Source organism: Fonsecaea nubica (genome assembly GCF_001646965.1).
Source record: "Fonsecaea nubica strain CBS 269.64 chromosome Unknown Scaff92, whole genome shotgun sequence".
Classification (NCBI taxonomy): Eukaryota; Fungi; Ascomycota; class Eurotiomycetes; order Chaetothyriales; family Herpotrichiellaceae; genus Fonsecaea; species Fonsecaea nubica.
The window spans coordinates 32652-44619 of NW_019173765.1; the positions used below are offsets into that span (position 1 = coordinate 32652).

The window sequence follows — 11968 nt, forward strand, 5'->3', positions numbered from 1 at the left end:
GTTTGTCTCGTCGTCCTTGGATTAGTTTACTCGTAATGTGTAAAGGAAGGAAAGGGATGCAGTCTCCAAACAAGTAAGACTGTACAAGTAATCTTGGGTTTCACAAACAACACACCGACCGGGGGGGGGCATGGTGTGATATCAAAGCCAGCGAATATATCGCCATGGTGGAATAACCCCATTCCTTATAACGCAAACAGCAGCACCGGGTGGCACAAATCACAGAGCACGAATCGAGCCCGTTGAAAGGGGCCCGCACATGACGGGAAAATATCCTATGGGGACAAAAAACCAAGGGCAGGGCAAAGCAAAAGGCTGAGCTCTCGGAATCCAAAGTCGAAGGGCCCCGTTGCTGACAACTTGGGCCTGGCCACAAAAAATTACCGTGCCTAGAAGAGTGACTTCTTGTCCCTTGGTTGACGTTGGAGAGTATCTCCTCGAAAGAATTGGCGGGATTGGTCTTTTGACCCGGGACCCTTTTGGCTGGTGGCCACCGTCACCTACCCAAAACGAAGTAGTCGAACGTCCGCTCTGCCAACGACAAGCAGCCATGGACGGCTGTCCAAACTCTGATGCTGGTTAGTTAAAAGCATATTCGTATCCCGGGCGTGGAATGTCCCACTGGGAGAGAGCCACGAGAGCCTCGAGGGGCCTTGAACCCCCGGGATAAACCCACCACGAGTACCAAGCGCCGGGGAGTTTAACAACTCGTCCATCTTCGCTACCCGTGCAACCGTGGATACACGACGGTCCTTTTTAACCACAGGGAAAGTACCCATCCTGGGGATACACCCTTTCCCCAGTCCCGTGACAACCTCTTTGTGGGGTTCGGGGGCCTTTCGATAACCAGGCGACGCCCGGGCGAGGGAGTGAGAAGGTGGGCTTTGGCTCCTTTCCCACCCCTCATCCGAACACACTGGAGGTGAGTGATGCAAGCTGGGCATGGGAAAGGCAATCTTGTCGAACATCACACTCGTACTCCCTTGCCGTACCTTATCCGAGAAACGGAATTAATTGCGAGAGGCGGTAGTTGTGGTGGGCAAGGTACGCCGAAGTGACGCATAGCATACACCTGAATCTCTCGACGACCCTCGGATTATCCTAGTCTACCTTACCTTCTCTTAGTATATCTCCTCGACCTTGGCAAGGCTGTTCCCTCCGCGAAATACATCGTACGTCGACGGAAAGAGATGGGATCTGTCAACATGTCGGTCAAGACAGTCGGGTACATCGGCCTGGGCAAGGCTGGAGCCTCGATGGCGTCCAACTTGCCACGCGCAGGCTTTCGTCTGATTGTCCGCGACGCTGACCCGGAGCGGGAGCAGAAATTCGCCCAGGAGAACCCCAACACGTCTGTGGCTGAGAAGGGCGTCGAAGGGTTCAAAGACTGTGATGTGGTCGTGACGATGCTGCCACAGGGGAAGGTGGTCAGAGAGGTAATTCTGGGCGAGGATGGGATTGCAAGAGGCCTGAAGCCTGGTATGATTTGTTCCTCCCGTCTCTTGTGCATTTGGACCTTGATTGACGTCCCTAGGAACCATAATCGTCGACACATCATCGTCCTCACCATTCGACACCCAGAGCCTAGGCAAAGACCTCGAGGCATTGGACTTCATCCTGGTCGACTCCCCCGTCACGCAGGCACATCTGCACGACACCGACACGGGAGACGCAACGCTGATGGTGGGTTCCGACTCGCAAGAAGCGGTGGAGAAAGTGCTCCCGGTGCTGCAGGCGATGGCCAAGTACGTCTTCCACATGGGCAAGCTCGGGTCCGGCCACGTCATGAAGACGTTGAACAACTACATCAGCGCGGCGTCGATCGTGGCGCTGTCGGACGCGCTGGTCACGGGCCAAAAGTTCGGCCTGGACCCCGTGCAGATGATCGACGTGCTGAACGTGGGCACCGGCCGCAACTTCTCGACCACCGACAGCTACAAGACCGACGCCCTGCCCCGGCGCTACGCCTCGGGCTTCCAGCTGGCGCTGCTCATCAAGGACGTGGGCATCGCCAAGGAGGTCTTTGACAACCTGCACTTCGACACCGACATGCCCGAGATGATCATTCGCTACTTCAAGCAGTCGATGGCCATGCTGGAGCCGACCGCCGACCACACGGAGCTGCTCAAGGGGTGGGAGAAGAGGGCTGGAGTGGAATTGAAGACGGGCACGCCAGACGGATCTAGCGTGACGGTGCTGAAGAAGTGAGGGATGCAGTTGATAGCGATACGTTGCGCTTCGGGTTCTCCTGGCCCTAATGCATTCTCTGGTCAGTATTGTCCAAGTCTGTTCCTGATACTTCGTAGCTGGTAACCCAAGAGTGATCGTATCCTTCTGGCTCAGCTGTCACCAACACGGCACGAACAAGTGCGCCCAGACCAGGCAGAACGGAGGAACAAGAACAGCCAACACTCGTACTCGGATCTGTCGTAGCGCTGTAGAAGAGATTCGTGTCGGGGTGCGGCACAACCTTTGACAATTGGCATTTGGCGTTCTTGTTTTTGTCTGGGGATGCCAGTATTCGAAGGTCTGGGCCCCCAGTCAAGGCTTGGCTTGGCGCTGCTGCTGCCTGAATGGGCGCCTAGCAGGGTCAAAGACCCTTTAACGGCGGTGGCGAGGATCGAGTCTGGGGTTTAACACGAGGACATGCCTTACGATGCTGAATCTCAATATATCTGGGGTATATAAAGGAGCATTGGAACGTCGAAGCACTATGCCGTCAAATGGAGACTGTGAGTGTACCGTCTCAAAAAAGTGAATTGCACCGAATTGACAATCAAGGATCCTGTCGCATTCATTCTCTGCTGGAAGAGACGCATCCACTTCTCTACGACTACGACTACTCTCCCTTAGTGACCGAGAGAGGACAACTCGCACAACATGTCTATCGCACCCATCTCGCTGTACCCGTGCCTCTTCTTCGAATCCCAGGCCGAACAGGCTGCGCGGTTCTACACGTCCATCTTTCCCAACTCCTCCATCGACACCATCAACCACTTCACCGACACGGGGCATGACTTCCAGAAGCATCTGATTGGTTCCGTCATGAGTGTTGCTGTAAGACTATCCCTCTCCCTCCATCTTCCATGAGACTATCCGAGTCAGACAAGGCCCACCTCTGACGCCAACAGTTCACCCTCAACGGCATGACATGGCTCGCGCTCAACTCCAAGCCCAAGGACATCCCGATGAACGAGTCGGTCAGTTTCCAGATCATCTGCGAGGGTCAGGAGGATGTGGACTACTTCTGGGGCAAACTGACCGAGGCCGGGGACGACGAGGCGGAAATAGACGAGTCCAAGCAGATCTGTGGCTGGATCAAGGACCGGTTTGGTGTGCACTGGCAGGTCGTGCCTAGGCTGGTAGAGGAAGTCATGACTTCGGGCAACGCGGAGAGGATGCAAAGGACCATGAAGGCGGTCATGGAGATGAAGAAGATTGTGGTCAAGGACATTGTCGATGCCCTGGAGGGCACGGCTTGAGCTTGTTGCCTCTTCCCCTGACAATCAATGGGATTCTGCGAGCTGGTGGGGTAGGGAATTAAAGTACAAGTAATAATGTATGTCATATCTTCGTGACTGGTATTGGGAGAAAGGGGTACATCTCGTAGTCCCACAATATCCGCGCATGGACACCAAATGCCAGGAGCACAATGACGAGCAGTCGGTATGCCAGCCCGAACCAGGAGAGCCTCAGTATCCAATAAAACACCAGAGGGAGTAGACACATGGTAATACCGCGATTCATCACCACAAGCGTCTCTGCTCTGGCGTCAGGTGCAGCAATTGGTCCCGGTGGGAGACACTGAAAAAAGTCAGTAGACATCTTCTAAGTCAGGGGAAACAACACCGAATGCTTACTCTCACAACCATGACGTCCCACTCGTCCAAGCGCTTTTTGGTCTCATTGAGGTCTTGTCGGAACCGTTTCAGGTCTTCGTCAGCCCGGCGGCGGTCCCATCGACCAAGGCTTTCTTTACGGCGAAGGGAGTCGATCCATAAGCCTGGATTGGTCGGTATTATGAGGTTTTCTGATTCACAGTGGTAGTGGTAGACTACGTACCAGTACCATTTTGCGCCCGCAGCCGCCAAAGTCGCTTCGCGGAGCTTCTGGTAGCGTTCCTCGAGTGATTTCTTGTGGGCGATCAAGTCGTCGTATTGGTGGAACAGGTCCGTGTCTTCGGAAGAAAAGGGGTGTCGGAGGGATCGAGAGCGTGAGGTGACATTCTCCGTCAGGGATCTCTTGAGGCGTTGGAAGCTGTTCGCACCTTGAGGACTTGGGCGGCTCGGAGCTGTCTGGACACGATCCAGCTTTTCTGTAGTGACCGCAACAAGATTGGCTCCTGCAGCGGCTGCTGTTCCCAGCATGTGTCCTTCCATGCCCATACCCAAGCCCATGGCTCCAGCTATGCTGCCGGTGGTCACGGGAATTGCATGGTCTCGGGTCCTCTTCTCGTGCAGTGGCAAGCCACGTCTGGTCAATTCGGCTCGAACGACCTCGAGTTTCTGTTCAACGAGGTGTATTGTCCTGCCTGCAGCCACGCAGCCTATCATCGAAGCCCCTCCCGTAGAAGGAGCCAGGACGGCGCCGCTGACAATCCCCGCCGTGCCCGAGTATGCGGTGCGAATCAAGACCACCTCTTTTTTTTGTAGTTCCTGATCATCATAGTTGCGCACTTTGGCCCGGTATTCGTCTAGGTCGAAGCGGATGAAATCTTGCACACCCATGGTGCATGCTGGACGCTTTCAGCGCGGGGCTGATCAAGGGCGACAGTTTGATGCCGCAACATCGATGGCGGTAATGGTTGCGAAATACTGAAGCGCGCTGTTGAGAGCATGATCTCCTCTGTAGCTGTGGGGGGGACATGGTCTGCATATATGATATGGCATCAGCGAACAGAGGAATAAGGGTCCAGGTGTAGATTGTGTCTATCGTTGCACTGATGTTGATCCCAGCGATGTGCAGAGCCAGGACCCTCGCATGTCGTCATAATAACCGCATTGGGAAGTTTTGGGGCGGCGCCTCCAAAGTGATCGGCCGCTAACCACGATAGGACATTCACGGACGGGCAAACCTTGGGCATCCGATGCTGATAGAGCAATGAATGGCTGATGTGGCTACTTGCTGCTTTGGTTCTCGATTGACAATGCTGCTCACGTGGCCTGCTTCACTTGACATTGTCAGTAACAACGGTGTCTGGCGCGTCTCTGGATGGTTGTTCCTCGAAAGTGCATTCAAAGTTGGAGTTGAAGATGCCGGCCAGGGATTGGTCTGGGTCGACTGTTACCAATCTATGTGGATGATATGAACAAATAAGTCGTCACCCATCAGGAATAAGTATCCAACCCTTTGTGACTCCGTCCCTGCGGCCCATCTAACCCTCCAGATCGAAAATATACCTCGGATCCTTCAGCAAAGAGAGGTATTCCTTGTACCTCACAAACTGATCACTCTTGTCGGCCTTGGCCTGTTCACACGCCCTTCTGTACACATCGTACGCCTCGTGAAACAGCGGCTTCCGGTCCAGCCAACCAGTGTGGCTTCTGAGCTTGGTCGAGTCGACCCACTGGGAAAAATTGAAAACCGAGTTGACGCCAAATTCCTTGTCGTCGTCTGGTCCGGGATCAGCATAGACGACTTTTACGCCGTGGCTCTTTTCCACTGCTGTGGCTATATCGGCAAGCGTCTCATAAGAGTGGGCAGAGACATTATAGACCTGTCCTGCCACCACCTGTCGCGGGGCTTCTGCGATCGCGAGGTACGCCCTTCCCACGTCGTCGACGTGTGCCCCGTGCAAAATCGCGTTGGGCGTTGAATAAAGCGTAAAGCTGTTGTGACCTGCAGCTTTGGCAGCTTCGGCCAACATGAAAAATACAGCATACCAGCTCCCCCAACGCCCGAAGATGGTGGTGGGCCTCGTAATCACGGCATCGAATGCTTCGGTGTGACTGAACATACTCATCGCGCACTGTGTGCGATTCGCCAATAGCGCCGGAGGGTTGAGGGGACTGTCCTCGGTGTGCGGCGCAAGATTTGGGTCGCCGTGCCGTGCAGTTGTGCCGTAGTCCTTGCACCCGCTGCTGAATATGACCAGCGGCTTCGAGCCACCCTGGCGAAGAGAGGCGGAGCTGATCCCCAAAAACATCGCCAGCACATCGTCAAAATGAGCTTTGTAGTTCTTGATGTCTTCAGAACAAGACACGAGGACATCAATCGGGGGCAGCGAATCAAGAAACGACGAGTAGTTGGTAGCAGATCCCACGATGGGAATGATTTCTTCACGGACCAAGTCCTGAGCGCTTCGTGCACTCCGAATGAGGCCGTACGTCGTCCAGCCTGCCTGAGAAAATGCCCGACATACGCCTTGGCCGATGACGCCGTTGGCGCCTGTCACCAGAACAGTCTTTGCGGATGGCATGTTGGTGGATCGGTTCAACTGTCTGCGTGCAAAACGTGCAGGTATATCTTACCAAACACCTCTTCCAGGACTTCGAAGGCAACTAAAACGGGAGCTGGACCTACCTTTAAAGACCTCACCGTAAGCCTGTGGTAGACACAGGTGGTGTAGTATCTCAGTATCTCAGAGCGACCCAGATGCCGACTCCTTGACGGAACCTGACAAATTGCTTCCACCGGAAGCGGCGACGGGACAACTACTTATTGGCTCTCCACCAGCGTCATTGAAAGTATTTCGTCGACTTTTGGAAGGTAACCGCCTGACAGCTGGGCTTGTCTCGTCCAGAAGCTGGATGTACTAATTGCTTGAGGCGGAAGAACGGGGCTATCGTCGACCGTGTATTCTCGCTCTGTTCCGATCCTCCATGGATGTGTCCCTCTGTTGTCCACGCACGGCCCACAAGCGCCCCGGAGGCAAAGATGTGTGGATCCTGATACAAATTCTTGCTAGGTACTCGGTAGGTATTAATACATCATCTCAAGTCGACCGGCAGAGCAGTGCTTTTGTTTGAAATCAGAACCCGACATCCCCGACTTCGACGATTTGATTTCTTAGAAAAATCTTGGGGCTTGATTGAGGGACTTGACCTCGGGAATTTCGCTGGTCCGGGAGATCAAACTTTGCGCACAGCGTCGATTGTGCCATTTGTGCATAACCCCTGGATTTGTCACCGAAAACCCAGCAGTACAGACTCTTGTGAGTAAAGCATGTTTAGGTACTTGTACCACCAACTCTTATGCCCAGCACCCAATGAACCGCCATCCTTGTGGTGTGATTCTGCTGCTTGCTCTTACACAGTACCATAAACGATTTCGACGAGCTGGGCCAAGGAGCCCCCGGGTCTTGTCTTGGGTGGGTAGTCCTCGGGGTGTTTAAGAACCGCTGAAGATCCCCCGGTGGTGGTGGAACTATTGAGAATATCATCTGGGGAGCAATCTACTTAGGAATGGCACAACAAAGCCTTTACAAGTCAACCAGCGAGAGAAGTCTTGATCGGGAACCCTCGCCGCCGCCGCCGCCGCTGCTGCTGGCAACATGAAGGAAGCAATTATCTATCCAGGTAAGGCCCAACTCTACGTATGCGACAAAACGTCAGAGAGCCAACTATTTCCCCTTCTCTCTCAGGACCTCGGGTCGAGATCGTCGACTCCCCCATCCCCGTCCCGCAGGCCGGCCAGGTCCTGATACGCTTGGTCGTCAGCGGCTCCAACCCCAAGGACTTCAAGGGCACGTTCTTCCAGCCACCCCAAAACTTTGGCGACGACATCGCGGGCTACGTCGAGTCGGTGGGGTCTGGCGTCTTCGAGTTCCGCCCGGGCGACCGCGTCGCCGCCTTCCACGAAATGTTCACGCCTCACGGGTCCTTTGCCGAGTACGCCATCGCCTACGCCCACACGACGTTCCATCTCCCGCGTGAAATATCCTTCGAGCAGGGCGCCACGGTGCCGCTCGCGGCCATGACGGCCGCACTCGGCCTGTACCAGGACCTGGAGCTCCCGTATCCCTGGATCACGGACGAGAGGCTGCCCGAGGCTGAAAGGCCCGCCCTGGTCGTCTACGGCGCGGGGGCCGCGGTGGGCAGCTTCGCCGTCCAGCTCGCCCGGAAAAGCAACCTCCACCCCATCATCTGTGTCGCCGGCCAGTCCAAGGACCACGTCGAGACCCTCATCGACCGCTCCAAGGGCGACACCGTCATCGACTACCGCCTCGGGCTTGAGGCCGTGGTGGCCGAGGTCAAGAAAGCCCTGGGCGGAAAGCCGTTGCTGCATGCTTTCGATGCCATCGGTGGCAGCGGCAGCGACAAGATCCTCGGGTCCGTGCTCCCCTCCGCGAACGCGAAGCTGGCCTCGGTCGGGTTCAACGACCGCACAAAGATCCCGCGCACGCCCGGGATGAGCATCGAGGGCATGACGCGGCCAAAGATGGACCCCGCCGTCTCAGAAGGGGTCGAGGCTTTCTGGACCGTCGTGGGCTCCGTGCACGGCTCCGACAAGCACTTTGGCTACATCATGTTTCGATCCATGGCCCTCGGCCTCCACGAGGGTTGGTTCAAGCCGCACCCGCACGAGGTTATCCCGGGTGGACTGGACGGTCTTGCCGATGGTCTGACGAGGCTTTCCAAGGGCCAGGCCCATGCCGTCAAGTATGTATACCAGATAGGCAAGGATTCATGAAAAGGGGAAGCGACACGGCCAAGGCACCAGGAGACACCGAGTCAAGTTCCACCCGCGTATGTAATTGGATACCTCTCATCTCCGGAAATGTCGAGTCAGATCAGGTCACTGGCTCTTTTTCCGGGCAGCTCAATACGCTGTAACAATAATACAAAGGTTGTACAGGCAGAAGAGAGAGGAGAGGTGAGAGGGAGAGAGAGAAAGAGAGAATAAAGAATCCAGAAAAGGTGTCCGTCAAGACCAGATTGATAACTGGGTGATCAACGAACGCTATCAGTATAATAACCAGGGGACTCAGCTTGGGCTCAACCATTGTAGAGAACGGATCATTTAGGACTCGCCAACCCCTGAAACATCTCAGCCTGCCTTGTGTTTCTCTGTCTGTCTACGACTTCCTTTAGCTTCCCTTCCTTTTCATCTACCATCCTCCCCTGTAAGTGTCGCGGGTTCGTGGAAGCACTCATCCCATCCAGATGTGCTCCCCAGTGTATACCAGTGATAAGATTCTATCTCGCAAGAAGGCTTAGTCCCAAGGGTTCTTACACCTGCCTCTCGACACTCAAGAAGCCCCTTTTAGCGGGCCGGACTGCCGTTGTCTAGTCAGCGAATGACGATGTTCGAGGATGTCAATCTCCATCTCGTCCACAATCACCGAGATATCCTCGAGGACGCCGACAAGTGAAAAAATATTTTGCTGGAGTTCTGTCCAACATAGCGGCTTGTCTGAAATTTGACACAATTCCGAGTGTAGCCGCTTCACACACGGAATAGCTGGTTCGATACCCTCCCGTAACTTATTGACAAACGCTGGCCAGCTAGTAGAGCATTCTGCTTCTAATTTGAGATGGTTGCGGGTATAACTGGCGACATGCTATAGGATCTTTCAATAGGCACCCACAAGGCTGAGAGCAATAATTCAACTTTGGGTCTCCTTTTTGGGTGGCTAACTGGGGGCTCTGCGATTTGACAGGGATTGCCAGCTGAAACAGATCATTGTGTGACATGTTGCGCAGAGCTGACAGCGCATACATTTCGCTAAATGGGCGTGAATGCGATGAATGCCCACTTATCTCGAGTTTAAACACGAAGTGTATGAGCTAAGACGAATGAACCAATCTCGTGCAAATGATAGACTTGCAAGGCGCAATAGATGTTGTCAGCCTTGCGATGGACTCCTAACATGAGTCAAAGACAGGCCTGGACAGACAGCATTGTGCATTGATCCAATTGAAGTGAAAAGCGGAAACAGACGAGGGACAGTTCTCCATGTGTGGGAGACAATGGACATGCACAGAGAGTCGAATAGGATGGCTGGTCGGTAAACCGCGACTCATTAGTTGACAACAAAAATGTCTCTTGCCAGAGCTCAGCTCGCCTTGGCTCAATCAATCAACAACTCGATGGAGGAGACTTGCACCCAGGCTGCCCGCAATCCACAGGTCTTGTTGACGATGCGCCCAAGGCCGCAAAAGGCATCTGGAAAATGGTCGCCGCAAGATGCGAGGTAAGTAGCAAGGTAGGTGAGATAAGGTCAAGTCATTTAGCATTGACAAGCTTCGGGTGTTGTCCAGTCAGCAGCCACCGGCAACGCTTGTCCCATCAGCCCCTCCAAGCTGACGATGAATGAGGCGCGGGATTCTGACACAATCTTTCTCTGGAATACATGTTATGCCCAGAGGGGAAATGACAGCTGCAAGGGCTTTATAGGAGACATTTCCGCCAGATTCGTGCAGAGGTGTGTTGTAAGACCATTATGATTATCATCAAGTGCTCGTATACTTCATCGCTGACTGGTGAGGGTTTGAAAGAGGGCTATAGCGCACCGTGGGCGGCCAAGTTCTGCCTCACATGACGATGCATTTCTGCATTGTCGCATGCTCATAAGCAGCTCCCCATTGATCGATTCCCGCTGCAATCTCGTTTTGCCTTTGCTTCTCCCTCACATCGGTTTTAAAATTGGATTTGAGAAATTTGACCAGTGTTTGGTCGATATTCTCTAACAGAAACAATTAGATCATCCATTCCTAGCATTTTTCCATCTGGATGGGGAACAACTTACTTTCGGTCGCTTCCATGACAACCTCCTCTCGACATAGAGGGCAATGATCTTTCGCCTCCCTTTGTAGGACAACCATACACCTGATGCAAAACAGGTGGCCGCAACGTAATTTGACCGGCTTCCATGAGATGCTAAAGCATATCGGACACAAGTAATCGTTGAGCTGCGGGATGATGCTCAACACTTCCTCGGAAATGGTAAAGCATGTGGCCTTGGCCAAATCTTCAACCATGAACGGAGAGGTTTTTGTGAGTGATCGCGCCACAGAAGATTTCGCATACAAAGCCGTGCGCTTATCGAACTTCTTCATAATCTTGTTAAGAGCAGTGCGATTGATTTCTTGGAATCTGATCAGCCGCAAAAGGTTGACGTTGATCTGGAGGAATCGAGACAAAGCCACGTTGGCTTCTTGTCCGAGCTTTACAACAGTCTTCTTTTGGTGCGCAGCCAGGGACTCATTGAAGAGTTGGAACTGGTTTTGAGCATGTGTAGCATCTCGAGCCCCTGCGTCAGCCTCATGAGAGGATAGGAAGACCTCGGCATCAGTATAGAGTTCAAAGATCCTCCGCCAGGCTTCGACCTCCTTTTTGGATCGTCTTGACTTGCTAGCTCGCAGAGCACGGAGTTGAGTGCCTAGTCGAGCGATTTCCTCCTTGAGGCGGGCGTACTCGGCTTGTTGAAGGTCATCTAGACATGCCAATTCTCGGCGGAGTGTTTGAAAGAATTCTGAATCTGCGGTCAGAGGAACTTCAACCGTGTTCAAAGGGTGACCGTCCTCGTTATCCAATGATTGCCCACTCTCGCTGTTCCGGTGGTTGTAGAATCTGGTTCTCCCGTGGGGAGATTCGTCCTGGCGTTGATTATGATCAATGTAAGGGTTTGATGATCTGGCAAGGCGTCGTAAGATCCTCCGCGTATCGGGACTCAGCCATGCATCCAAAGGAGAGCCATCATGAGGGTCAACAACAATTGTCAGCTTGGGCGTGAAGTTGACTGTCTCGCCATCCTCGACTGTATACTGCAGCAAACCATCGCTTATTCTTCCGTCGGCATCCGAGTCACCTGAGCCAACGTGCTTCCACAGGGCATCCAGGGTTTCCTTATCCAGCCCGAGGCTCAGAAGTTCTTGTTGCACTCGCTTGATGCATTTCTTGAGCTTCTTATAGGAGATTGCAGAATTCACCCACTCTGGGGGATATTCGCCGCGTGCAAGCGCAGCTTCAAAGTCCTGACCGAACTTCATCGTGAAGCATTTATGAGAGATGGTGAAGATGAGAT

At 53.7% G+C, this 11968-nt stretch overlaps 6 protein-coding genes across 6 annotated transcripts; 3 read left to right on the forward strand and 3 right to left on the reverse strand.

Annotated features, from left to right (window-relative positions):
* Positions 1-1205: 1205 nt before the first annotated feature.
* AYO20_09657 (hypothetical protein) lies at positions 1206-2208 on the forward strand (the record flags this gene model as incomplete). The annotated part of the gene is made up of 2 exons (XM_022647926.1): positions 1206-1479; positions 1535-2208. The coding sequence occupies 2 exons, from the start codon at positions 1206-1208 to the stop codon at positions 2206-2208; spliced, it is 948 nt and encodes a 315-aa protein (XP_022496071.1).
* A 672-nt stretch (positions 2209-2880) lies between these two features.
* On the forward strand, positions 2881-3482 carry AYO20_09658 (hypothetical protein; the record flags this gene model as incomplete). Its single annotated transcript, XM_022647927.1, has 2 exons — positions 2881-3057; positions 3132-3482. The coding sequence occupies 2 exons, from the start codon at positions 2881-2883 to the stop codon at positions 3480-3482; spliced, it is 528 nt and encodes a 175-aa protein (XP_022496072.1).
* Positions 3483-3564: 82 nt separating this feature from the next.
* Positions 3565-4727, reverse strand: AYO20_09659 (hypothetical protein; the record flags this gene model as incomplete). The annotated part of the gene is made up of 2 exons (XM_022647928.1): positions 3565-3804; positions 3861-4727. The coding sequence occupies 2 exons, from the start codon at positions 4725-4727 to the stop codon at positions 3565-3567; spliced, it is 1107 nt and encodes a 368-aa protein (XP_022496073.1).
* A 647-nt stretch (positions 4728-5374) lies between these two features.
* On the reverse strand, positions 5375-6418 carry AYO20_09660 (hypothetical protein; the record flags this gene model as incomplete). The annotated part of the gene is made up of 1 exon (XM_022647929.1): positions 5375-6418. The coding sequence occupies one exon, from the start codon at positions 6416-6418 to the stop codon at positions 5375-5377; it is 1044 nt and encodes a 347-aa protein (XP_022496074.1).
* Positions 6419-7492: 1074 nt separating this feature from the next.
* Positions 7493-8631, forward strand: AYO20_09661 (hypothetical protein; the record flags this gene model as incomplete). The annotated part of the gene is made up of 2 exons (XM_022647930.1): positions 7493-7517; positions 7583-8631. 2 exons carry the CDS (start codon positions 7493-7495, stop codon positions 8629-8631), a joined length of 1074 nt encoding a protein of 357 aa, XP_022496075.1.
* A 1844-nt stretch (positions 8632-10475) lies between these two features.
* On the reverse strand, positions 10476-11933 carry AYO20_09662 (hypothetical protein; the record flags this gene model as incomplete). Its single annotated transcript, XM_022647931.1, has 2 exons — positions 10476-10627; positions 10691-11933. The coding sequence occupies 2 exons, from the start codon at positions 11931-11933 to the stop codon at positions 10476-10478; spliced, it is 1395 nt and encodes a 464-aa protein (XP_022496076.1).
* Positions 11934-11968: the final 35 nt, after the last annotated feature.